The sequence below is a fragment of the Vulpes vulpes genome, chromosome 2 (genome assembly GCF_048418805.1).
Source record: "Vulpes vulpes isolate BD-2025 chromosome 2, VulVul3, whole genome shotgun sequence".
Taxonomy (NCBI): domain Eukaryota; kingdom Metazoa; phylum Chordata; class Mammalia; order Carnivora; family Canidae; genus Vulpes; species Vulpes vulpes.
The window spans coordinates 13,436,061-13,463,469 of NC_132781.1; the positions used below are offsets into that span (position 1 = coordinate 13,436,061).

The 27,409-nt window shown below is 38.5% G+C and overlaps 1 protein-coding gene across 2 annotated transcripts in view; it reads right to left on the reverse strand.

The window, feature by feature from the left end:
- Positions 1–1,556: 1,556 nt before the first annotated feature.
- The window catches only part of PSMD12 (proteasome 26S subunit, non-ATPase 12), a 35,005-nt gene continuing 9,152 nt past the window's right edge, over positions 1,557–27,409 (reverse strand). For both annotated transcript variants that reach the window (XM_025999615.2, XM_025999616.2), the window contains exons 2-11: positions 26,264–26,323; positions 26,049–26,177; positions 19,740–19,847; positions 16,311–16,415; positions 11,219–11,368; positions 10,995–11,129; positions 9,920–10,032; positions 8,746–8,920; positions 4,966–5,043; positions 1,557–4,004 (exon numbers count right to left, since the gene is read on the reverse strand). In XM_025999615.2, the coding sequence (XP_025855400.1) occupies positions 3,795–4,004; positions 4,966–5,043; positions 8,746–8,920; positions 9,920–10,032; positions 10,995–11,129; positions 11,219–11,368; positions 16,311–16,415; positions 19,740–19,847; positions 26,049–26,177; positions 26,264–26,323 (1,263 nt within the window). In that variant the 3' untranslated portion in view covers positions 1,557–3,794. The remainder of the gene's footprint in view (positions 4,005–4,965; positions 5,044–8,745; positions 8,921–9,919; positions 10,033–10,994; positions 11,130–11,218; positions 11,369–16,310; positions 16,416–19,739; positions 19,848–26,048; positions 26,178–26,263; positions 26,324–27,409) is intronic.

The window sequence follows — 27,409 nt, forward strand, 5'->3', positions numbered from 1 at the left end:
AGTCGGTAAAACATGACTCTTGATCTTGCAGTTGGGAGTTTGAGCCCTACATTGGGTGTAGAGCTTTCTCAAAAAATTTTTTTTCTTTTTTAAAGATTTTATTTATTTATTCATGAGAAACAGAGAGACAGAGAGGTAGAGACACAGGCAGAGGGAGAAGCAGGCTCCATGTAGGGAGCCCAACGCGGGACTCGATCCCAGGTCTCCAGGATCACGTCCTGGGCCAAAGGCGGCGCTAAACCACTGAGCCACCCAGTCTGCCCAAAAATTTTTAAATGATTGTAGGAAGTTTTGGAGACAGGTATTAGTGATGGCTGTACATTGTTGTTGTTGTTTTTAACATATCTTATTCATGAGAGACAGAGAGAGGCAGAGACATAGGCAAAGGGAGGAGAAGCAGGTTCCATGCAAGGAGACTGATGTGGAACTCGATCCTGGGTCTCTGGGATCAGGCCCTGAGCCAAAGGCAGACCGCTCAACCACTGAGCCTCCCAGGCGTCCCTGATGGTTGTACATTGTGAATGTAATTAATGCCACTGACTTGAACCCTTACGAGGTAACAAAAAGTTGGAAGTGAGGATCAAAACATAATCCCAGGAAGGTATAAGGAAGCATTTTAAAAAATTAATTGGTTAAGAAAACAATTTAACTCAACAAGCATTTAAATTTCTACTATGGGGATCCCTGGGTGGCGCAGCGGTTTGGCGCCTGCCTTTGGCCCAGGGCGCGATCCTGGAGACGCGGGATCGAATCCCACATCAGGCTCCTGGTGCATGGAGCCTGCTTCTCCCTCTGCTTATGTCTCTGCCTCTCTCTCTCTCTGTTACTATCATAAATAAATAAAAATTAAAAAAAAAATTAAAAAAAAATAAATTTCTACTATGTAACAGAAATGATGGATACCAAGAAAAACATGGTTCCCAATCTTATAGAGAAAAAGATAGCAAGATGCTAAGACTTTCCCAATCTTCAATTCTTTCAACATGGTAAAAACTGAGGCACCTTGCTTTGCATCCACTCAGAAAGCAAGAACACTTCTCTACACATCATCAAGCAAGATAAAACCAGACCTCAGATCACTCGACTGGGAAACTGGCATAGGATAAGCATCACACTGGAGCATAATCCTAACTGTACTTTTGTTTGTGTCCACTCCATACTTTAAGCAACATCTGCAACCTCCAAGGAAAGGAAGGAAGGAAGGAAGGAAGGAAGGAAGGAAGGAAGGAAGGAGAAAAAAAGAAAATTCTTGGGCCCTACCCCAGACCTGGATCAGAAACTCTGGAGGTGGGGCCCAACCATCTGTTGTAGCAAGCCCTGCCTGGGATTCTGATGTGGGCTATGCTGGACAACCACTGGTCAAGGGCACAATAAAGCACAGCCTGTCACCAAAGAATTCAGGGGGGAAAAAAGCCAACCAGTTGGTTTTTTGAAAAACACATGCACAATGTCTTCCCACCATTTAACAGGTTTATGGAGAGAGCATGACTTTGAAAGAATGAAAAACCTACAGCTTTTTGTTTTAAACAGCAAGAGAACTGAAAAAAAAAAAAAAAGATCTTTAAAAGTATGAGTTTATTCTCCAGGTTTTTACACACCCACAAATTAGAGCTTTTATTGCAGCTATATCCAGGAGCTGGAAACAATGAAAAATATGTACTTGTATCATACATGTAACACTTATAAGATAATGGAACAGTTTGAATTTTAAAGATTAGTTTTTCAATGATTCAGTAAGCATATGGAAATTAGGGTTAATTACAGAAACAGCTATTGAACTCTAAAATAAAAACATAAATTATATAAAAATAAAAGGGTAAAAAACGTTTCATTTAAAAAATGAAAACAAAAAACAGTGGCTTATCATCTCTCTGCTAGTTAGTAACCTAATGAAAATGAAAATGAGTCAAGTATTATCTTTTCTATATTTAAAGCAAAGTGGTTCTATCCTTTTCATGAATAGTCAAGTCAGCTTTAGGTCTGAAATGGAAGCCAGGGTTTGGGGTTTCGAACATCTCAAATATTTTATTGCCCTGTGTTAACGGATTCTTCTTTGTACACTACGAAATTTAAGTTTGCTTGGAGGAGAGAAAAACCAACTGGATAGGCAGTTAAATCAAATGGGATTCAGTTACAAATGGCACCAACTCAGAACACACAAAGAGCTTAGTTTGAGGGCAAGCATGTTAAATAAAGACCAAAGAAGAGGATCATTTGAGATCTTTACAACAATCAAGTATTTGGCCAAATAGCCAGGTTTGGCAAGTACAAGGATAATGAGTTAGCAAGTTAATGAGAAGCTAGATTCAAATTAGCTCCAACTTGATTTACAAATTAACAATACAAGATGATTTAATTTTCTATCCTTTTCACTCAGAAGAAAATTTAAACCATATTCCTATTGCTGGTGTCAACCTCTAATGTTCCTTGCCATATTTTTGGTTAGATTTTTAAAGATAAGTGGTAGCAGATGTTTATGTTATTAATGTGACCAATACATTAAATTTCCAAAGAATAGAATTAGATTTAATACTAGGTTATTACTCACAATGATTCAACATAAATAGCAGAGGTCCCACAAGTGTCCTCAACCCTGGGATCACAGACTAGGACAATTTAGTGACCACTAAATGAAAATGAATTATGAAAAATGCTATTTCCAGAATGTCTTTTTTCTCCCATCCCTTCATTTGGATTTTTTAAAAAAGTAGACCTCATACTTTCATTGTTTAAACATCATTTTAAATAACCTTCAGTTTTTGAAATAAATCACATTTTTAAAAACTTCCAAAATTTGCTATTAATTGATCTCAGATGTTTGATAGTAAAACTTCTGTTAAAAAAAAAAAAAAAAGTCAATACTATGCCATTTGCTAAGAGGGTGACTTAGTCTTTTTGTTGTTGTCATTTTTTTTTAAAGCATTTTAGGTTGTAATCCAGTGTTCATATAATGGAACTAAAGTTCCTATAAAGAGGGATTGATTTTGGAACATTGATATAATTAGATCTATAAGTGAAAGTCACAAAGAAATCTTTTAAAAATGACTGTGTGTGTTAAATTGTGTCAACACAATGTCATTTGATTTTGTTTAACAACTGGTCAAGTCAGAGAAAGGGAATGAAAATAATCAAGCTACTGTGATTGAAACCAGTTTGACTCAGAGGGGAAAAAACAATTAGGTCTATATTAAGTCTTCAGCCTACCAGATCACTCTATACATACTCAGTCTAGAGGCTTTCTGCCACAATACTAAAATACAAATTCTTCACAAATCACAACTCTATTCCAAATATTCTATGTCCTATGTTGTTTTTAAAATTCTACTAAATAATTGATAGCTTTACAACAGAATTTCTTTTATTTAAAAAATAGTTAAATCACTATCCCACAAAATGTTCAGAAACACAGGTAACTATAGAAAGTCAATGTGCATATACTGCTTTTATTATGATAATTATGGTTGTTAGCTGAATGAGAACAAATAATAGCTAAAAAGTTTTCAAATGATAGAAAAACACATTTGGGTAAGTTATGACACAATTGTTTGAGTTCATAGACAACAGAAATAGAAATTTTTTTTGCACCAATTGCAAATGCAAAGTTAACGATAAAATCAGGGAACTGAAGGGTTGAAAGGGGCCTTAAACATATTCACTATCTTAAATTTTAGACAAAGGAGCTGAAAATAGAAAAAAAAAAAAAACCCACAACAAACCCAACATATACACCATAACAGTCTTTTATGACTTCCAATTTTAACTCTTTTCTAAAAGCATTAGGGGCACTGAGACCCTTATTGTAGGTTATGTATCATCTCCTCTTTGGCTATGAGGTGTGTAGTTTTGTTAACTAGAGACATCAGTGAGTTCAGTTTCTGAGACCAGTCATTTAATAAATTATTTGGATCCTTGGGTCTCTGGAAGTTGATAATTCCTGCCAACCTGTCTACTTTAGCAAAGATGGTCTTGTTAACTACTAGATTTGAAAGAAAAGCTTCTGACTCCTGCAAGAGAGAATGAAAAATTGGATTAAGATAGGATAATTACAGACAATAAAATTTAAGGAAAGCATTTTTAAAACTCTTCACCCAAGAATATGCAGTGCTAAAATTCACTACGCATAAGTAAGCAACTCTTGACTTCCTGTAATAATACACTTAGTGTACTATGAGTCTAGGAGATGAATAGCCTCTAAGTCTACTCAGAATCAGGGTAGAGTTTGAATCTGCCTCCTTGCAAACTCAACAATGCTGGTTCTGCTCCTGCCAACAGCCCCTTGGTCCACTCTTGGTCTACAATGTTTCCCCCTAACACATCATATAAGTTGTTTCCAGAAATGCTGGGTTACAATGTGTAATCTCTGCCACTGGCAACTACATAGCCAAGGACAAGTCACTTTATTCTAAGGACTCTGGTCCACTGGTCCAGAAATGAGAGGAGCTAATGAGCCAACCAAGGATTAAATTTTTTACCTCTAACACCCGTGATTCTTCTTTCTTCAGCTAAACTGATAAACTGTCTCATGACAGAAATGGCTTCTAGATCACCTCACTTAACCCCTACCTCTGTGGTGGGTTATACATTCCACCAGCAGGAACCTAGATCTGAACACAATATTTCTCTAACTTGACCTGGGACCTCTGCAAGGGAAGTGTAGTGAAGTCTCCTTCACAGTTTCTATTTCTATGGTACATTCCTGGGACCCTAGACATATTTGTCATAGAAATACATACCCAACTGCAGATGAAACGATGTAAAACTATCATATTTAAGTAAAGATTTTAACTAGGACACATAATAGTAATGTAACTATAAACTTGATATTTGGGCTATTTTTGGGTACTCAAGATAGCCTGGGGAAACTTTGTCACCTTAAATAATAAAGCAAAATTGATTTTCTAATTCAATTTTTATAAGTCAGTTGATATTCAAAACGACTGGCTACAAACAACTCAAACTACTTACATCAACAGACAGATCAAGAAGCTGAGCCATCCTCTTCATTGTTATCCTGGTGTAATACTTGGCCATTATTCTAATATTCTGGGGAGAGGATAGAGAGCAATGAAGAACACCTAAGAGTCGTCAGTAAGGCTAAAAGCCCATTTGTTTTCATATTCAAATAGGTTTAGTTAAAATGTCAGATTCAGAGCTTTTATTTTTCTATAGCTGACTGCTGGAATGAAGCTGGTTCTCAATTTCAGTAACAAAGCAAAATTTAGATACTTTGATTTCTGCAGTTTTGTAAGTTATTCTGAATACTATCCACAACTCTTTTAAAATACATATAGTCAAACCCTAGGCTTATCTTAACTAAAATAATGGTTAAAAACTAATGTTCTAAAATGTTTTTGCTAAATCCAAGAATCTAAAATTAAAATTTCCTAATTATGATACAAATGTTTCTTTTTATTTTTTAAAAAAGATTTTATTACTTATTTATGAGAGACAGAGAGAGAGAGAGAGGCAGAGACACAGGCAGAGGGAGAAGCAAGCACCATGCAGGGAGCCTGATGTGGGACTCGATCCCGGATGTCCAGGATCAGGCCCTGGGCAGAAGGCGGTGCTAAACCACTGAGCCACCCGGGCTGCCTGACACAAATGTTTAAAAGGCTGATTCAAAAAATGAGAGCATCTCAAAACACGACATTATCATCATTTTAACTATTGAAAGGTAACTTGAAATTAAATTTCCTAGCTTACACTGGAAGTGGTTCCCTTTATCATTATTATTTTAATTCTTTATTTATTTTAGAGAAAGCATGTGGGGGGTAGGGGTGGAGGGAAAGGGAGACAGAATCTTGAGTAGACTCCTTGTTGAGCTTGGAGCCTGGACAAGGGGCTTAATCCCATGACCCTGAGATCATGACCTGAGCTAAAATCAAGAGTGGGCTGCTTAACCAACTGAGCCACTGTTCCCTCCCTTTATTCTTCTTTGTTATTAACAAAATAGCAGCATCACAAGAAAAATGGGGAACAGTGGGGAGAGAAAATGAACCGATGTTTGGAGAAGCTGTCCCTCCTCCCATCTCTCTCAGGGTCCACGGCAACACATTTCTTAGAAAGCAGCACAATCATTCTAGATCCCTTCTTTATCCTTTAAATTTAATCAACGACCAAATTCTATTTATTTTCTTTATTAAAATAACTCCATCCCATCTATCCCTCAGCTACTGCCTTGACAGAAGCCCACAGGAGCCTTCACTTACTCTCAGCTCCATTCCTGTCTCTCCCCCCCAAGTGCATTCTCCACACTGACTGCCAGAGGAGTCTTTGTAAGATGCAAGCCTGGTCACTGTCCTCTCAGGTCAAAGTTTCCACTACTGCAGTATATAAACTTTGTGAAGTCCCAGACCCTTTCCATATCTCCGACTTTCTTCTTCACTGATCCCTGTGTTTGGAGGCACTTCTGTTCATCCTACAGGTTTGTCGTCTCCATGCCCCTGCTCAGACTATGGCATCTGTCCGCTCACCGGGTACTCTTCTTACAAATCTTATCTCCTCTGTCAATTTCTGCAGATCTAGCCTGACCTTTCTTTTTCTTTTTAGAATTTTATTTTTGGGGCGCCTGGGTGGCTTGGTTGGTTAAGCATCTGCTTTGGCTCAGGTCATGATCTCTGGGTCCTGGGATCAAGTCCCTCATTGGGCTCCCTGCTCTGCAGGGAGCTGCTTCTCCCTCTTCTTGCCACTCTGCCTAGTTGTGCGCTGTCAAATAAATAAAGAAAACCTTAAAACACACACTCACACACACAATATATATATATATGTATGTATTTTAAGCAATCTCCACCTCTGACGTGGGGCTTGGGACCCACAACCCCGAGATCAAGGGTATACTCCACTGACTGAGCCAGCCAGGTGTCCTCCTTTCAGGTAGAACCAATCAACCCTCTACTTATGCTGCACTCCATTTGATATATATTGGTACCCTAATATCTAGAATACTTTTACTTTCTTTTTTTAAAAAGATTTTATTTATTTATTTCTGGGAGACACAGAGAGAGGCAGAGACACAGGCAGAGGGAGAAGCAGGTTCCCTGCAGAAGCCTGATGTGGGACTCGATTCCAGGACCCTGGGGATCATGACCTGAGCAAAAGGCAGACGCTCAAACACTAAGCCACCCAGGAGCCCCAAATACTTTTACTTATAAATCCATCTTTCTTGGGATTTAAAATCTTAAAAAAAAGAAATCCATCTTTCCCTATGACTTATTTTTAAGCTGTCTGAAGATAGGGACCACGTCTCACTTTCCCACATGTTCCAGCATATTTGTACAGTGCCTGGTACATAGAAAGCTCATAATACATGTTTGCTATGTGAATGAATGCTGAAATAATTCCATTTATAGTGATACCAAGAAGATCAAAGATCAGGTTTAAGACTTGTTACCCATTCTCAGAACTACCAAGCAAGCAGCAGATAGAAAGAGCAACTTTCTTTTCTTTTTTTAAAGATTTTATTTATTTATTCATGAGAGACACACACACACAGAGAGGCAGAGACACAGGCAGAGAGAGAAGCAGGCTCCATGGAGGGAGCCTGATGTGGGATTCGATCCCAGGACTCCAGGATCACGCCCTGGGCCAAAGGCAGGCACCAAACCGCTGCGCCACCCAGGGATCCCAGAAAGAGCAACTTTCACCCACAACCATCCCACCACTCATTCTTAAGAAATTCCTTCTGGTTTGTATGATGTAACTTTTTTTCTTTTTTAAGGATTTTATTTATTTATTCATGAGAGACACACAGAGGCAGAGGGAGAAGCAGGCTCCCTGCGGGACGTCAGATGTGGGACTTGATCCCCAGACCTGTGGATCATGACCTGACCCAAATGCAGACGTTCAACCACTGAGCCACCCAAGTGTCTCTATATCTTGTAACATTTTGAATTCTTTTTTTTTTTTTTTTAATTTTATTTTTGGGACGTCTGGGTGGCTCAGCAATTGAGCATCTGTCTTCCTTTGGTTCAGGGCTTGATCCCAGATTCCTGGGATGGAGTCCCACACTGGCCTCCTTACATGGAGCCTGCTTCTCCTCCCCTGCCTGTGTCTCTGCCTCTCTTTCTGTGTCTCTTATGAATAAATATTTTTTAAAAATTAAAATAAATTTTATATTTTTAAAGATTTTATTTATTTATTCATGAGAGATACAGAGAGAGAGAGAGAGAGAGAGAGAGAGGCAGAGACACAGGCAGAGGGAGAAGCAGGGTCCATGTAGGGAGCCCGACGTGGGACTCGATCCCGGGTCTCCAGGATCATGCCTTGGGCCGAAGGCAGCGCTAAACCGCTGAACCACCTGGGCTGCCCTAAATTTTATTTTTAAGTAATGTCTACACCCAACGTGAGGCCTGAACTGACACCCCAAGATCAAGAGTCACGTGCTTTACTGAGTCAGCCAGGCACCCTTAAAATTTTGGATTCTTGAGAGGGCCCTTCAAAATAAGAATGCTAAAACATTGTGGGTTTTTGTTGTTTTTCCTGAAAAGCCAAATATAAGGGAATAGGGTGGGGGGAAGTAAGAGGGATAAGATAAATTCTGATACATTTTGGGAAATACACAAACAACACTGGGAGAACAAATTTACACCACTATTACCCTGAGCATAGCAAAAAAACCCCAAAACAAAAAAACCTAAAGCAAAGAATTAAAGATATAACCTCCAAAAGAAACATTTGACTGTCACACTTGAAAATTAAAAATTTGTGGTGGAAATCACCCCAGTTCACTTCTGGGCCGGCACTTACATGTTCCACGACTCTGTTCTTTAAGTCTGTCCACCTCCTTTCGCCTTCCTCTGTAGAACCAAAAACATCAGTCGCTGGACTCTCAAGAGACCCTTTCCTTAACTCCATCCCATAGTCTTCAACAAGGGTGGACCAACGCATGAGCTCCATTGTAGTAAAGAGCTTTAAAAGATCCCTGTAAATTGTATAAAACTTAATATTCCAAATCTGGAAAAACGTAACATAAAGTAATATAATGGCAAATGTTTAAATATTGGCAAAGATCGTACTTGTAAGTTCTTATTTGTAAAACAAAATATAAGTTGATTATTATTTATTTACTGCCATTTTTTTCCACAGCAGTTCTGAATGGAGCATTCCTCTACGTAACATTCTGCTCCCTCCCACAATGTATTTGCCAGTCTCTGGAATAATTTGCATAAGCTTACCAACGAGACAGATAAAAGAAAAACAGCTTTAAGAACTAAAAGCCCACTGTGTGTAGGAAGTGTATGTCTGTTTTATATAGTATAGACTTCTGAAAATCACTTAAGTCCTAAACTACTAAAATTTTATCAAATGATTAATAACCAAAAGCTGCTAAAGTGAGCTTGAAATGCAACTTCTATCTGACAAGTGGTCCATTTTAGGTTGTTGTTGTTGTTGTTGTTTTTTTTTTTTTTTTTAAAAAGAAAGCTCACACCCAGTGGAGCCAATGTGAGGCCCAAATTCGTAACCCCTAGATCAAGACCTGAGCTGAGACCAAGGGTCAGATGCTTAACTGACTGAGCTACTTAGGTGCCCCTTGATAAGTGGCTATATGAATGAAGTGTGTTATAACCTCATTAATTTCTTTTTTAAAAATTAATTAACTTGTTTATTCATGAGAGAGGCAGAGACACAGGTAGAAAAGCAGGCTCCCCATGGGGACCCCAATGTGGGACACAATCCCAGGACCCCAGGATCACAACCTGAGTCAAAGGCAGACGTTCAACCACTGAGCCACCCAGGTGCCCAATCTCATTAATTCCTAAAGCAGCATGACAAAACCATTTCACTACTCTATAATCTCTAGTTTTATTCGCCAATACAATCTATCACAACCAATTAAGCAGATGTACACTTAGGTTAACCAATTTTCCTTCAAAATGGTGTTTCTGCTGAGATGTACTATGCTAGCTATAAAAGTACTTACTTGTATTTAGGAATTTCTTCTAACTTCTTGTCACCACTTATTCGGTGAACCAAATCTGACTGTTCGTTGTCAAAAGGAGCCAAGATCACATAGAGGACAACACTTTTCAGAGCCTAAAAACGTTGTATAACACAATGGATCATAAGCAAGCTTAGAAACAAAGTGGAGACTCTGGCAGGAACTAAAAAATCATGAGAGAATTGTCTATATTCATGTTTGATATTATACTCAAAAGTCTTAGGGAATGATCCTACCAAGCTGCCTTTTACAGTATCTTCCTGTCATATTAAATTTCTATGAAACAACTACAGTAAATCTTTGCCAATCTATATTACTACCTGGGCTAACATTTTTTGGAGTGAGATATATAAAGGAAAACTTGTAACAAGTTAGCAGCACAAACATGGAACATACATACAAATGATTTGAAACAGTTTTGTGAAATAATTTTCCAAAGTAATGTTAGGTCTTTACCTGTAACCTTTGTTAGCATGTGACCTGCTATACATATTTTACTTTATTGTTTTTTAAAGTAATATCTACACCCAACATGGGGCTTGAACTCAAAACCTTCAAGGATCAAGCATCGCACGATCTATGAACTGAACCAGCCAAATGCTTCTGCTATACGTTTTTTTTTTTTTTTTTTTTAAGATTTTATTTACTTAGAGGGAGATAGAGAGAGAGAAAGAAAGAGAGTAGGAGGAAGGGGAGAGGCAAAGAATCTCAAGCAGATCTGGAGCTGAGTGTTGAGCCTGATATGAGGCTTGATCTCATGACCCTGAGATCATGACCTGAGCTGAAATAAGCGTAGGATGCTTAACCGACTGAGCTACCCAGGCATTGCCCTGCTATACATACTTTAAACAGTAAGGCTACATTCTTCGATAGTGATAAATAATTTAGAATATTGCCACAGTTCGTTTGAGTCAGTAAAGATAAACTATCAATACAGTGACTAGAAAGCAGTACCATATAACTGCATATGATTACTGAAGTTAAAAATCACTTCAAAATAAAAAACACAAATTCTTCCTAGTCAATATCAATATCAAGTATAAGAAAATATTCTTACCTGTTGCCACTTTTCACTTTCTGCCTGTATACAGGGAGTATCATATATTGCTCTGTAGTGCTTACAAATAGACAAATAGGATCCCTCATGTTGATCCAGCTGAATCATTAAGTTATAATATTTCAACTTTAATTTCTAAAAAAAAAAGTTGATAAAATAAATTGTGGCTTATCGGTCTTTTCTAAACACATCTAAAATAAACTTGCAGTAAGAGATATGCTTACCTCTGTATTTTCTTCCTGGAAAAATTTGGTGTTAATTTTCTTGCTGATGATTTGTGTACGAATGTAATCCTTCACAGCTAGGCAGAGCCTCATTTGCTCCAAAATAAACTCTACTCGCTCTTTCTTTTCCATTGACCCATAGGTTTCCACCTGGCCAAAGTAAGACCCCAAATAAATTTATATTTGATAATTTCTAAAAATTGCAAAATTAAATGTATTAAAATATCCACACCTATCAAACAATAAGAACCTTTTTTGCATACTGGGAGAATGTTGATGATGATATAAAAAGCTAATTTCCTCCAGGAAATTACAGTAAAAAAAAATTATATAGGAAATGGATATTTTTTCTTCTGACATAAAAAGTTCTATGAATTTAAGCATATGCACAGACTTGTTTAGCTACTATCACAATCAAGATACAGAACAGTCTATCACCCCTAAACTAAGTCCCTCATTTGCCCCTTTGGAGTCACATACTTCTGCCAATCAGAATGACCTGTTCTCCATCACTATAGATTTGTTTTTCATGAATATGAAACACAGTATGCAATCTCTTGAGTCTTTTTGCACTCAACATAATGCTTTGAATAGTAAAGATTCATCTAAATTGTTATGTATATCAATAAGTTCATTCCTTTTATTAAAAGATTTTATTTATTTATTTGAGAAAGAAAGTGTGCATGCACATGAGTGAGAGAATGGGCAGAGGGAGAGGGACAAGCAGGCTTCCAGCTGAGTGGGAAGCCTGATGTGGGCCTTGATCCCAGGACCCTGAGATCCTGACCTGAGCTGAAGGCAGACCCTTAACCGACTGAGCCACCCAGTGTCCCTAGTACATTTCTTTCTATGGCTAAGTAGTACTCCATTGTGTGGATGAACCAGTTTAACCATTCACCTGAAGGATATCTGGGTGGATTCTATTTTTTTTTTAAATCTGTGTCCTGCCACACCCCCCTTTTTATCATGATTCCATCTTGTGCCCATCATGAACAAAACTACTCTGAACATCAGTAGATAGGTTGAGTGTGAACTTCAAGTTTTCATTTCTCTTGGGCACCAGGAATTGGTATTGCTGGGTCATTTGGTAAAGCATATGTTTAACTTTGTAAAAAATAGCCAAATTGTTTTCCAGCAGCTGCACCACTTTGCATTCCCATCAGCAATGGATAAGGGTTCTCATCACTTTGCAGCGCTGCTGGCACTTGGTTATAAACAGTATATATATTTTTAATGTTAGCTATTCTAATAGGCATGTAGGAGGGGATCCCTGGGTGGCTCTGCGGTTTAGCGCCTGTCTTCGGCCTAGGGGCATGATCCTGGAGTCCTGGGATCAAGTCCCACATCAGGCTCCCTGCATGGAGCCTGCTTCTCTCTCTGCCTGTGTCTCTGCCTCTCTCTCTCTCTGTGTGTGTGTCTCTCATGAATAAATAAAATCTTAAAAAAAAAAAAAAAAGGCATGTAGGGGTATCTCTTGTGGTTTTAATTTGCATTTTCCTCATGGCTAGTGAGGAAATTACATTCATTCATTCATTCATTTAAAGATTTTATTCGTTTATTCATGAGAGACACAGAGAGAGGCAAAGACATAGGCAGAGGGAGAAGCAGGCTCCATGCAGGGAGCCCGATGTGGGACTCCAGGATCATGCCTTGGGCCAAAGGCAGATGTTCAACCACTGAGCCACCCAGGCATCCCTTTTCTTCAAATTTTAATTTAAATTCTAGTTAGTTAACATACTTGGGAGCAGGAAATTACAATTCTTTTTTTTTTTTTTTTGGAAATTACAATTCTTCTTTTAAAAAATATTTTATTTATTTATTTGAGAGACAGCGAGAACACATACCCATGTGCAAACACACACATGAGCAGAGGGAGAGGGAGAAACATATTCCCCACTGAGCAGGGAGCCTGATATGGGGCTCGATCCCAACACCCTAGGATCATGACATGAACTGAAGGCAGACGCTTAAGCAACTGAGCCACCCACGTGTCCCAGAAATTACAGTTCTAAACACACAAAAGGATACCACTTGTAGGTTTTCTATTTACATAACAAAAAATTACAGGAAAAAGAGGTGCTCGTCTTTTTAAAATTCAAATAACATGGCTGATAGAACTCCTAAAGGATATAGAAATGTAGAGTTATGGTAAATATACAACAAATGCAAAATAGAAAATCAATTACGTCAAATACTATGAGAAACATTTTTTTATGAGAAACATTTTTAATTTAATATTTGGCATACCCATTACAAATGAATTTATAAAATGTAGAATGGCAAAGCAGAAAGAAGGATATTTCATTATTATTATTAGGTCTGAAAAAAGGTTTTTATTTCACGGTCTTTGTAATTTTTGTTAAGGAAAATAAAACCTTATGCAATGAGCCATCAATGTTTCATTTATGAATCTTTACCCACTCTCCATGTGTCAATTACTTTTTTTTTTTTTTAACATTTTATTTATTCATGAGAGAGAGAGAGAGAGGCAGAGACACAGGTAGAGGTAGAAGCAGGCTCCATGCAGGGAGCCTGATGTGGGACTCGATCCCAGGTCTCCAGGATCACACCCTGAGTCAAAGGCAGGCACCAAACCGCTGAGCCACCCAGGGATCCCCATGTCAATTACTTTGAAGTAAATTTCAGACATATATTTTAGTATGTGTCTCTAACAGATAAACATTGAAAAAAAAATCTAAAAATTCCTTTTATCACCAAATACCTAGTCAGTCCCCAATATCTATCTCATTTATTTTAATTAAATAAGAATCCACATGAGGCTCATACTTTGCAATTGATAAATAGGTTTCTTATGGCTCTTTTTTCTTGCCATTTGTTGACAAAATCAAGCCAATCATCCTATAGTTTTATAGAGTCTGAATTATGCTGATTGCATCCCTGTGGTATCATTTAATAGGCTCCTCTGTCCCTAGCATATCCTGTAAACTGGTAGTTAAACCTAGAAGCTTTACATAATTGAGGTGAATTTTTTTTGGCAAGACTATTTCAGAGGATGTTGAATCATGAGGCATAATCATCCTAGTTGAAAATAGGGTTTGAAGGCAAAACTATGGAGACAGTAGAAAGATCAGTGGTTGCCAGGGGTTGGGATGGGGAAGAGGGAGGAACAGGCAGACCAGAGAATTTTTAGGGCAGTGAACCTATTTTATATGATACTACATTGATGAGCACATTTGTCAAAATCCGCGGAATATACAACACAAAGAGTGAACCTTAATGCAAACTATTGACTTTCAGTGATCTCATGTCAATGTAGGTTCATCTATTTTAACTAATGTACCACTCTGGTGTGAGATGTTGGTAGAAGGGGAGGGAGAGAGAAGAGAGAGGGAGAGAGAGAGAGTGTGTGTGTGTGTGTGCGCGTTTGCGTGCACGCGCATACATGCATGTGCGTGTTGGGAGGGGGACAATGGAGTATATGGGAACTCTCTGTACTTGCCACTCAACTTGGTTGTGAACCTAAAAGTGCTCTAAAAAATAAAATCTGGGGATCCCTGGGTGGCTCAGTGGTTTGGTGCCTGCCTTTGGCCCAGGGCGCAATCCTGGAGTCCTGGGATTGAATTCCACGTCGGGCTCCCGGCATGGAGTCTGCTTCTCCCTCTACCTGTGTCTCTGCCTCTCTCTATCATAAGTAAATAAATAAATCTTAAAAAAAAATTAAAAAATTAAAAAAATAATAATAATAAAATGAAATATAAAAAAATAAATCAAATCAAATCAAATCTTCTGGGTAGCCCCGGTGGCTCAGTGGTTTAGTGTCGTCTTCAGCCCAGGGCATGATCCTGGAGACGTGGGATCAAGTCCCATGTCAGGCTTCTTGCATGGAGCCTGCTTCTCCCTCTGCCTGTGTCTATGTCTCTCTCTCTCTCTCTCTCTGTGTGTCTGTCATGAATAAATAAATAAAATCTTAAAAAAAAAAAAAGAAAGAAAAAAAATAAAATCTTCTAATCAAAAAGAAGAAAAGAAAAAAAAAAAAGAAGAAAAGACATCTGAAGCTAAATAGAACTAGTATGAGTCTAAACTTTACCACTTCTTGGCAATGACTTAAGGCACGTTACTTAATCCCTTTGAGTTTGTTTCCTTGGCAGAAAAATGGGGATAAAAATAGTGCTGTGCATGAACAGTGAATAAGATAAAGTGTACAGAGAACACAGGACATTAAAAAAAAAAAAAAAAGACAATGCATAGCACACAGGATCTTCTCAGTGTTATTTTTCCCCTTCCTTTAACTAAAATGGTACATGACTGAAAAATCAGAATAAGCAATTTAACTTAATGAGGAAACCATGATAAGCCAAAATTACAAGGAAAATTTTGAGTGTATTTCAGGTACTTATTTTTGGGTGAGTCTATGGTTTTTCTCAGATTTCTTGGTTCTTTGCGGTCTAATTTTAAGATCTTTCTTAAAAACCTGTCCTGGGGGGGGGACCTGTCCTGAAACATGGCAAATTATGAGGCAATGTTTCTTTGTTAAAACAATTTAGCCTAGAAATGAACTGCCAATCAAATATTTGTTAAGAATGAAGCCAATGATTACCAGTGATTCCCTAAGGCATAAATAGTACATGAATTACTAATTCTTTTTTTTTTTTTTTTTTTTTTTAATTTTTTTTTTATTTATTTATGATAGTCACAGAGAGAGAGAGAGAGAGGCAGAGACACAGGCGGAGGGAGAAGCAGGCTCCATGCGCCGGGAGCCCGATGTGGGATTCGATCCCGGGTCTCCAGGATCGCGCCCTGGGCCAAAGGCAGGCGCCAAACCGCTGCGCCACCCAGGGATCCCTGAATTACTAATTCTATTTAAATTCTAAAGAGAATGAAAGTTTTCAAATAGCACAAAATCAAGACTAATGCATCGATTCTAACTTTTCTTCAAAATTCTTTTAGCAGTTAAATTTAGTCAGGACCCTAATTACATAATTTTCAGGTACCTGAATAACCTCATATTCCACTGCACTTACTCTTAATCTTGATAGTTTTGAAAAAGTTTAAAGACGCCAAAATAAGCTATTTCCATAAGACATACTGCTGACTAAATATAAAGATTTTCATTCTAAATGCATCTCCTTACCTGTAACTCTTGTAAAATGGAGGCTGCCTCTTTCACGTCACCATTTTGCTCTTTTATAGTTGCTAATGTCTTAGTCAGCCGAGCACGTTCAATTTCAACATAAATCTACAAATATGAGAAATTTATATTATCAAAATTTCCATATAAATGTGTTAACATTTAAAGATACAGTTGAACTATTATTCAAACTAAGCCTAATGGTATTTATCATGCAGTTATGGTGTACTTTATCCTCTTTGTACAAATACAACTGTGTGACGTTTTACATTTCACAATTACATAATTAAAAAATTTTTTTATTCATTTGAAGGGGGGTGCACATGCTCATGCATGCACGCATGCATGCACACACACATGCCCAGGGAGGAGAGGAAGGGGGGGAGGGAGAGAGAAAATCTAGAGCAGATTCCCCACTTAGCACAGAGCCTGACTCAGGGCTTGATTTCATGACCCTGAGATCATGACCTGAGCATAAATCAAGAGTTGGACACTTAACCAACCTAGCCACTGAGGTACCTTCACGATCACATATATTTTAAGAACATTATTCATATTCTGTAGCTTTGCTTCAAGCACCTAAATATGAAATCCTAATGAATAACAGAATCCTAAGCTATATTAAATAGCAGAGAAAATAGAACAGTGCCCTTAAAAGAATTATTGAGGGGCACCTGGCTGGCTCAGTTGGTAGAACATGTGACTCTTGATCTTGGGGTCATGAGTTCAAGCCCCACATTGGGTATAGAGGTTGTTTAAGAATAATAGTAATATAAAAAAAGAATAGTAATAATAATTAAATTAAAATATTTGATCTTGTGAAAGCTACCAGCATTTTTTGCAGTTATAAGTAATGTTAGTGAGTTTATAGTTTCCAAACAAATTAAACACAAAAAATTTAACTATAGCCTAATGGAGTCTAGAGAATTAATTATGCTTAGGCTTGCTTATCCTTTTTTTTTTTTTTTTTAGCCAAGGCTTGCTTATCCTTTTAGCCTTTGTTCTGCAGCAACCCCTTTTCCCCAATCCACCCCAGAAAACCTTAATCTCCGAGAATAACAAACTACTTTTACATTCCTAAATGCCCATATGTTTCTTTTCTTTTTTAAAAGATTTTATTTATCTTAAAAAGAGAGAGAGAGAACAGGCATGAGCAGGGGTAGAGTGGGGGGGACAGAGGAACAGAGAAAGAATCTTAAGCAGATTCCCTGCTAAGTGGTGAGCTCAACTTGGAGCTTAATCTCATGACCCCAAGATCATGACCTGAGCCAATATCAAGAGTCAAACACAGCACAGTAACTATTTTTATGATGCATCTCTTTGAGGTGATAAAGAACAGTGTCATATTCATTCTGGATCTAGCAACAACAGAGGTGTTTAATAAACATTTACTGAACTAAGGGTGCCTGGCTGCTGGCTAAGTCAGTAGAGCATAAAACTCTTGATCTTAGGGTTGTGGGTAAAGCCCCATGTTGAGTGTAGAGATTACGTAAAAAAATAAAATAAAATAAAATCTTGGGGTGCCTGGGTGGCTCAGTCAGTTGAGCATCTGACTATTGATTTGAGCTCAGGTCATAATCTCAGGGTCATGAGACTGAGTCCCACGTTGGGCTCCACACACAGTGGGGAGTCCGCTTGAGATTCTCTTTTCCTCTCCCTGCTGCCCCCCACCCACAAATGCTCTCTTAAATAAATCTTTAAAAAATGAATAAATAGGGGATCACTGGGTGGCTCAGCAGTTTAGCACCTGCCTTCAACCCAGGGTATGATCCTGGGGTCCCAGGATCGAGTTCCGCATCGGACTCCCTGAATGGAGCCTGCTTCTCCCTCTGCCTATGTCTCTGCCTCTCTCACTCTCTCTGTGTGTGTCTCTCATGAATAAATAAATAAAATCTTAAAAAAATAAATAAAATCTTTTAAAAAAATTACTGAAGTAAAAAAAAAAATTACTGAACTGTTAAGTTAAATATAAGCTTAGTTTTTATTTTCACATCACAAACACCAGTCTAGAAAAAAATAATTTACTTTAGTCACCATTTCATACTTGTCTTTTTTAGAGAAACATAAGATTAGGAGAACAAAGAGATCAAATTAAATAATACAAATACATTCTGGCAAGACAGTGAAATTTGTAAATTAAACTTGCAACTATGAATACTCTATTATTATTTTTTTAAGTAAGCTTTACAGCCAACATGGGGCTCAAACTCACAACTCCAAGATTAAGAATCATATGCTCTGCTGACTGAGCCAGCCAGGCACTCCAATATTCTATTAATTTAAATAGTAGAGTGAAACCTTAGTTATCCCAAGTATAGATTTCTCAAGCAGATCTAGGCCAGGGTGAAGAATTACCTTTATCTTTGATTCATTTTACATGTAAATATGGGGTAAGGTCCCTAATTCCTAGAAAAATCTGGATGTGTCAAGACTATGAATATCTATCTGTTTATTTATTTTTAGATTTTTTAATCCATTTATTCATGAGAGACACAGAGAGGCAGAGACACAGGCAGAGGCAAAAGCAGGCTCCCCTCGGGGAGCCCAACGTGGGACTCGATCCTGGGACTCCAGGATCATGCCCTGGGTCAAAGGCAGACGCTCAACCACTGAGCCACCCAGGCATCCCAAGACTGTGGCTATTTAATTACATTCATTTGGGGGTGCCAGACTGGCTCAGTTGGAAGAGCATGCAACTCTTGATCTCCAGGTCATTAGCTCAAGCCCAATGGTAAGTGCAGAGATTACTTAAAAAAATCTTGGGGATCCCTGGGTGGCTCAGCGGTTTAGCGCCTGCCTTTGGCTCAGGGCGCCATCCTGGAGACCCAGGATCGAGTCCCACGTCGGGCTCCCGGCATGGAGCCTGCTTCTCCCTCTTCCTGTGTCTCTGCCTCTCTCTCTCTCTCTCTCTCTCTCTCTCTCTCTCTCTCTCTTGTCTATCATAAATAAATAAATCTTTAAAAAAAATCTTTAAAATATGTAAACACAAATAAATATATTCATTTACATATGGGAAGATACTAGAAGGAAATATACAAAGATAATGGTTGAATCAAGGTGATGATCTACTTTGTCATTTTAAAATATATCTATTGGGCAGCCCTGGTGGCTCAGCGGTTTAGCGCCACCTTCAGTCCAGGACATGATCCTGGAGACCCAAGATCAAGTCCCACATCAGGCTCCTTGCATGGAGCCTGCTTCTCCCTCTGCCTGTGTCTCTGCCTCTCTCTCTCTCTCTCTGTGTCTCTCGTGAATAAATAAATAAAATCTTAAAATAAAATAAAATAAAATAAAATAAATAAAATAAAATAATAAAATAAAATAAAATAAAATCTATCTATATATATAGATATAACGTCTTCATAAATAAGTATCTCTGAATATAGAAAAGACAGGACTTCCCACTTTGAGTTATGCCAATGGAAAACTTACCTTTCCTTCTGTTACCATTCGTAGAGTATCAATTAACCGAAGTTTGATTGGAAGGTCTGTGATTTCCTCAACATAAGTACAACACTGTTGAACCATTTTTGCAACAGCCTAAAATAATAAAAACCATTCATGAGTAAGGTTCATTCCTCATACAATTAAAAAGAAGTATTTCAGGATGCCTGAGTGGCTCAATGGTTGAGCATCTGCCTTGGGGTCAGGGCATGATCCCAGGGTCTGAGGACTGATTCCCTATAGGGAGCTTGCTTCTCTCTCTGCCTAGTCTCTGCCTCTCTGTCTCTCATGAATAAATAAATAAAACCTTTAAAAAAAAAAAAAAAAAAGGACGTATTTCACTGACGAAAATGCTATGTTCAAACCTAGTATTCCTAAGCAACTCTAGATCTCAGGGTTGTGAGTTCAAGCCCCATGTTGGCTGCAGAGATTACTTAAGAAAATAAAATCTTTAAAAAATGAAATGAAATAAAAGCAAGTAAAATAATAAAGCCTTTAGGGGTGCCTGGGTGCCTCAGTTAGTTATTATTATGATTATTTTTTAGAGATTTTATTTATTTATTTGAGAGAAAGTGAGAGCACGCACAAGCCAAGGGGAGGGGTTGAGGAAGAGATCCCACTGAGCAGGGATCCCCACACGGGGCTTGATCACAGGACCCTGGGGATCATAACCTGAGCAGAAGACATATGCTTAACCAACTGAGCCACCCAGGCAGCCCTGCCTCAGTTGGTTAAATGTCCAAGTCTTGATTTTGGCTCAGGTCATGATTTCTGGGTCATGAGATCAAGCCCCATGCTGGGCTCCACACTGGGCATGGAACTTCCTTCAGATTCTCTCTCCTTCTCTCACTATCCCATCCCCCCTCACTTATACTCTCCCACTCTCCCTAAAAATAAATAAATAAATAAAATAATAATAGTAATAAAATAAAATCTTTAAAAAAGAGGAAGGGGGGACCGGGCTGGATCAGTTGGTAGAGCATGCCATTCCTGATTCAGGTTGTGAGTTCAAGGCCCGTATTTGGTGTAGAGCTTGTTTAAAAAAATATTCAAAATGTCTCTGATAGCTAAGAAGTACTAAACACCCATTAATAAGTCAAAAAGGGGGATCCCTGGGTGGCGCAGTGGTTTAGCGCCTGCCTTTGGCCCAGGGCGCGATCCTGGAGACCCGGGATCGAATCCCACATTGGGCTCCTGGTGCATGGAGCCTGCTTCTCCCTCTGCCTATGTCTCCGCCTCTCTGTCTCTCTCAATGTGTGACTATCATAAATAAATAAAAATTAAAAAAAAATAACTCAAAAAGGTTAGGAAAATCTTAGATGGAAAGACGTCACCCCTCCCCACTACAAATAGCAAACTGATTACACAAAAGGGGTGTTTGAAGATGTCTATTAGAAGGCTTCCTAGCTTGCTTTTTTTGGAACCAAGCAAAAAAGCACAGAGGTTGTAGAAGATGAAAGGGGGGAAAAAAGAAGAGAGTTCCACAGTGGCTGTGAACACAATGAAGCCATAGTCAGCTGATACTGTAAATGAAGAAAAGAGTCAGCGGCAGAGGCAGGTTAAGCAGTTCCAGCCCCTGGGTAGGGAGGAAAAGCCATAGTCACCCATATTCCCCTCAATAAAATGTGACATTGAAGGGTCACAGTATCCCTGCCCAGGTTCCTCACAGATAATTTAAGCGGGTTGGACTACATTACCTCTAGCTCTAATTCTATCATCTAGGTCAGAGGTCAGCAAAATATTTCTATAAATTTTGGTAAATATTTACATTCTAAGTATTTTACACTTTGTGAGCCACAGGGTCTCTGTGGCAAGTATTCAGCTCTGCTTTTTTTTTTTAAGATTAATTAATATCTGAGACTTTTTAAAACAGATTTTTTATTTACTTCTTCATGAGAGACACGAAGAGAAAGAGAGGCAGAGACACAGGCAGAGGGAGAAGCAGGCCCCATGTAGGGAGCCCAATGTGGGACTCGATCCCGGGACCCCAGGATCACGCCCTGAGCCAAAGGCAGACGCTCAACCATTGAGCCACCCAAGCGTCCCTCAGCTTTGCCTTTGTAATTACAAAGCTACCAGACAATATATAACAAATGGATGGCTATGTTCCAGAAACATTATTTATAAAGTTAGCAGGTGGGATTTAGTCCACGGCCTGTAGTCTGCAACCTCTAATATAGATTCTTTTATTTTTTTTTTAACATTTTATTTATTTATTCATAAGAGACACAGATAAGCAGAGAGAGAGAGGGAGAGACAGAGCAGGCTCCATGCAATGAGCCTGCTTCTCCCTCTGCCTATGTCTCTGCCTCTCTCTCTGTGTCTCTCATGAGTAAATAAAATCTGTAAAAAATATATAAATAGATTCTAAACATTATCAGTTATCAATAATCAATTATCATAACCATTGAGAATAATAACTAGGACTCTTTGTCATCAAGAAAATACATATTTTAAGATATCAGAAAAGTAAACAGAGAATCTTGCAGTCAATTATACTTCAATCAAGCTAAAAAAAAAAAAAAAAATCCCACGGTGTATCTTGCAAAGATTTCCTTGAAAAAGAATATTCATGGAGTTCAGGTCAAACTACTAATTATCGGGAAAACTGGATGTTCAGAGACACAAGAGTTCCAAAAGGTGAAGGTTTTTACTGTAAAATATAACTCTTTCAATAAGTGTAAGGCTCTGGGACACCTTGTATCTCCCAAAGATCCCTCTAACACTCATTACAACAATGATTTCTAGAAGAGCATACAACTTAGTAATTCTAAAAGCCATGCAAAAACTACATTAGCAGAAATCAGATGGGGTACAAGAAAAACAAAACAAAACAATTCCATCAATATTCTAACGGTAAGTGAACATCACGCTGCCATCTGAAAAAAATAGAAGTCATTAGGTAAGTCATGGTTGGAGTGAGGCTTACCCCCTGGGCTCAAGTGACAGACAGTGAATTAGAAACCATTAATTTTAAGCAATCTAGAAAAGGTTATTTTAAGAAAATCATTACTTTCTAAGTCTGATAAAGCAAAAAGAAAAGTTTTAGGTAAAAAGTAATTATGGGAAAAGGAGAGGCACATTTTGAGTCCCTAAGCACTTTTCAGAAGAAGACATAGTATGTCACCGCGAAAGGGGGAGCCCCCTGCAGTTGTGGTCATGCCATTAGCCAGTTGTGAGAAGGCTCAAACTCCTCTTTCTCCAGGAAGCCTCCCCTAACAAACCTAATCAAAACCTTCTCTTCCTCCTTTCATGTCTCCTTGCACCACTCACTGCTTTTTGTCATTTACTATATATTGCTATCTGGGCATATAATTTCTTTTTCTTTTTTAAGATTTTATTTATTTATTTATTTATTTATTTTTAAAAAGATTTTATTTATTTATTCATGAGACACACACACACACACACACACACACACACAGAGAGAGAGAGAGAGAGAGAGAGAGAGAGAGAGAGAGAGAGAGAGAAGCATAGAGACACAGGCAGAGGGACAAGCAGGCTCCATGCAGGGAGCCCGATGCAGCACCTGATCCCGGGTCTCCAGGATCACGCCCTGGGCAGAAGGCAGGCATTCAACTGCTAAGCCACCCAGGGATCCCCAGATTTTATTTATTTCTTAAAGAGAGTGAGGAAGGGGATAAGCAGAGGGAGAGGGACAAACAGACTCCATGCTGAGGACAGAGCCTGATGCAGGGCTTGATCTCATGACCCTGACATCATTACCCAAGCTGAAATCCAGAGTCAGCTGCTTAACCAACTGAGCCACTCAGGTGCCCTATGTGTGCACCTTTTTTTTTTTTTTTAAGATTTTAAATTTATTTATTAATGAGAGACAGAGAGAGAGAGAGAGAGAGAGAGAGAGGCAGAGATATAGGCAGGGGAAGAGAAGCAGGCTCCCTGCAGGAAACCTGATATAGGACTCGATTCTAGGACCCCAGGATCACGACCTGAGCCAAAGGCAGACGCTCAACCAGAGCTACCCAGGTGCCCCTGTGTATAACTTTTAAAAATAAATCACCCTTAGGGCACTTGCTAAAGATGTACTACCATTACTTGTGATTTATATTCTGTACTGAACTAGAGGTTACCTGGCACATTTCTTCACTTTCCAAGAATCTTACATATAAATGTCAGTTTCTCAATCAGAAAAGCAACAAAGAGGGACGTCTTGGTGGCTCAGCAGTTAAGCGTCTGCCTTTGGCCCAGGATGTGATCCTAGAGTCCCAGGATTGAGTCCCACATCGGGCTCCCTGTGTGAAGCCTGCTTCTCCTTCTGCCTGTGTCTCTGCCTCTCTCTGTGTGTCTCTCATGAATAAATAAATAAAATCTTTAAAAAAGAAAAGAAAAGAAAAGCAACAGAGGGGATACCTGGGTGGCTCAGATAAGGTTAAGTGTCTGGTTTTGGCTCAGGTCATGCTCTCTAGGTCCTGGGATGGAGCCCCACATCAGGCTCCCTGCTCAGTGGGGGTGGGGGGGGCGCCCTCTCCCCCTGTTCCTCCCCCCTGCTCGTTCTCTGTGTGTGTCTCTCTCAAATGAAAAAAAAAATCTTAAAAAAAAAAAAAAAAAAACAGAATTAAATAGTCCCTTATACTGGCTCTCAAATGTTATAACTCTATTAATTATCTGTATTTTTGGATACCTGCTTTGAATGATACTAGTACTACACAAAACACATATTGTTTATTTTAACCCAGGTTGCCTTGAAACAACTAAATAAGTTGCCCTTTCTAAACTGCCCCATGGAAAGTTAATTTCTCAGAAAATCAGAGGAAGACAATGGCTCATTTATGCCAGTCTCTCAGCTGACTCTATGATGGTCTCTCAAACCACAGAACTGAGCGGTAAAAGGCATATTTAAATGAATTTCACATTCAGATGTACTAGATTGCCTCAAATCTGTTAACTTCTTATTTTTCAGCTCTTATTTGTAAGTAATCACTACACCCAATGTGGGGCTCAAATTCACAACCCAGAGATCAAGAGTCACATACTCCCTGACTGAGTCAGCCAGTTGTCCCCACGTTAATTACTTTTTTTTTTAATATAAATTATTCTACTGTAACAGGCTTTTATTTGTTTAAATGCTAGAGAATCTTTTTTTTTTTTTTTAAGATTTTATTTATTTGAGAGAGAGCACATGCATGCATAAATCAGGAAGAGGCAGAGGAAGAGGGAGAAACAGACTCTCTGCTGAGCGGGCAGCCTGACTCAGGACTCCATCCCAGGACCTGGAGATCATAACCTAAGCCAAAGGCAGACTCCTAACCAACTGAGCCACCTAGGTGCCCCATTCTGCTTGAGATATTTAGAGCTGCCTAGATGGCTCAGTCAGTAGAGCAAGTGATTCTTGATGTCACAGCCATAGGTTCAACCCCCACATTAGGTAGAGTTTACCAAACAAAAACAACAAAAACTCAAGCAAAAGAATAGGGAAAACAGTAAAGAAAATCTAGCTTCCCCAAAACTCCAAAAGAGAACATACATAATCTTTAAACAAAATTAGTCAAAATAATGTCTGAAAAATGGCCTCAAAATAAATATTAAATGTTTAATAAAAGATATGACTAAGTAAATTACAGATTATCAATTTGATGGATTATAACACAATCATTTAAAATAATAAACATGGGGGTACTCAGGTGGCTCAGTCAGTTGAGCATCTGGCTTCTGATTTCATTCAGCTCAGGTCATGATCTCAGGGTTGTGAGATTTGTCAGGCTCCTCGCTCAGAGGGGAATTTGCTTGAAATTCTCTACCTCCCCCAACTCCTCTTCCACATGTGCATCCTTCCCCCCCTCACTTTCTCCCTCTCAAATCTTTTTATTTTATTTTTATTATTTTTAAAAGATTTTATTTATCTATCATGAGAGACACAGAGAGAGAGGCAGAGACATAGGCAGAGGGAGAAGCAGGCTCCTCATGGGGAGCCCGATGCAGAACTCGTCCCAGGACCTGGGGATCATGACCTGAGCCAAAGGCAGATGCTCAACCACTGAGCATCCAGGTGCTCCTCAAATAAATCTTTTTAAATAAATTAATTAAACAATAAACATGAAGACATGGAGCAAGATGGAGACAGAACAAAACTGTACCAACATTCAGCACAATTTTGTAAAAATATGCAAATATATAAAACTAGAAAAAAAACTCATAAAAACAGCTGACATGAAAATATGGACAGAATTTTTAAAAACCGTCTAGAATGTAATGCTGATTTAACAGTAAATTTAAAACAGCTTCATAGAACAGTTTTCTAAAGTTCTTATTTAAATGCAAATGTAGTCATGAACTCACTTGTTTTAACTGACTCCGTCTTTTTGACAAAAGCATAATATTTTCATTAAGTAAATCCCATTCTTTAGCCTCATAGCACATTTTCACTACTGCAACTAAGATGCGGGATGTAGACACCATATCAGAAGCCTGTAGAAATGAAAATATACACAAGTTAATGGAACACTGTTAAATGAAATTCACGATAATTGAAGTTTTCACTATACTCTACTCACAGTACGGGTCTGTTTCTCCAAAGAGAGAAGGGTTTCAATGACTTCTTGAAGTCTTCCTTCCTAAAACAAAAGATATAAATGAACAATGAAAACATCACCATCAACACAAAACCAAATAAACTCATCTACAATGAAATGTTTCTGACACAGAAAAGAAAAAATGCATTTCAGAGGCAAAGGGCAACTACCACTAGCACTAGTGTTTTGGGTCTTTCCTTCTCTTGGCCATGCTAGCTTTTCCCGTGGATTACCTAAGTCAATGGTTCCCAAAGTGGGGCCCACAAGCAATTTTTAACATTTCAAAATGCCTATGAGAAACTGAATGTAGGACACTGATTTAACACCTGAAAAAACCATCAAGTCTTGGCTTTGGATTCTAATTGATCAATTCAGTGTGGTAACCAGATTATCTTGTTTAGAACCAAGACTCTTTGATGTCACTCACACGTGTCTTTCAAGAATAAAAGTGGGAAAAATGAGTTCATTATGAAGTTACCATAACAAATATTTTATTTTTAAAACTTTTAAAAAATATTTTTGTAATTTATTCATGAGAGACAGAGAGAGAGAGAGAGAGAGAGGCAGCGATACAGGCAGAGGGAGAAGGAGCCCGACTTGGGACTCGATCCCAGGTCTCCAGGATCACACCCTGGGCTGAAGGCAGAAACTTAACCACTGAGCCACCCCATAACAGGCGTCCCCATAACAGATATTTTAAAACATGAAGTTTTGAGGAAAATGAAAAGGATATTTGGTGGTAAAAAAAACCAGTTTTTCAATAACTTTTTTAAAAACAAGATTTTATTTATTTATTAGAGAAAGAACAAGTGAGCACATAGAGAGGGAGAAGCAGACTCCCTGCTGAGCAGAGAGCCTGATGCGGGGGGCTTGATACTAGGACCCTAGGATCATGACCTGAGCCAAAGGCAGGTGCAACTTAACCAATTGAGCCACTCAGGCATCCAACTTTTTTTTTTTTAAGATTTTATTTATTTGGGTGACTGGGTGACGGGCACTGAGGGGGGCACTTGATGGGATGAGCACTGGGTGTTATGCTATATGTTGGCAAATTGAACTTCAATAAAAAAATAAAAAAAATAAAAAAAGATTTTATTTATTCATGAAAGACACACAGAGAAAGGCAGA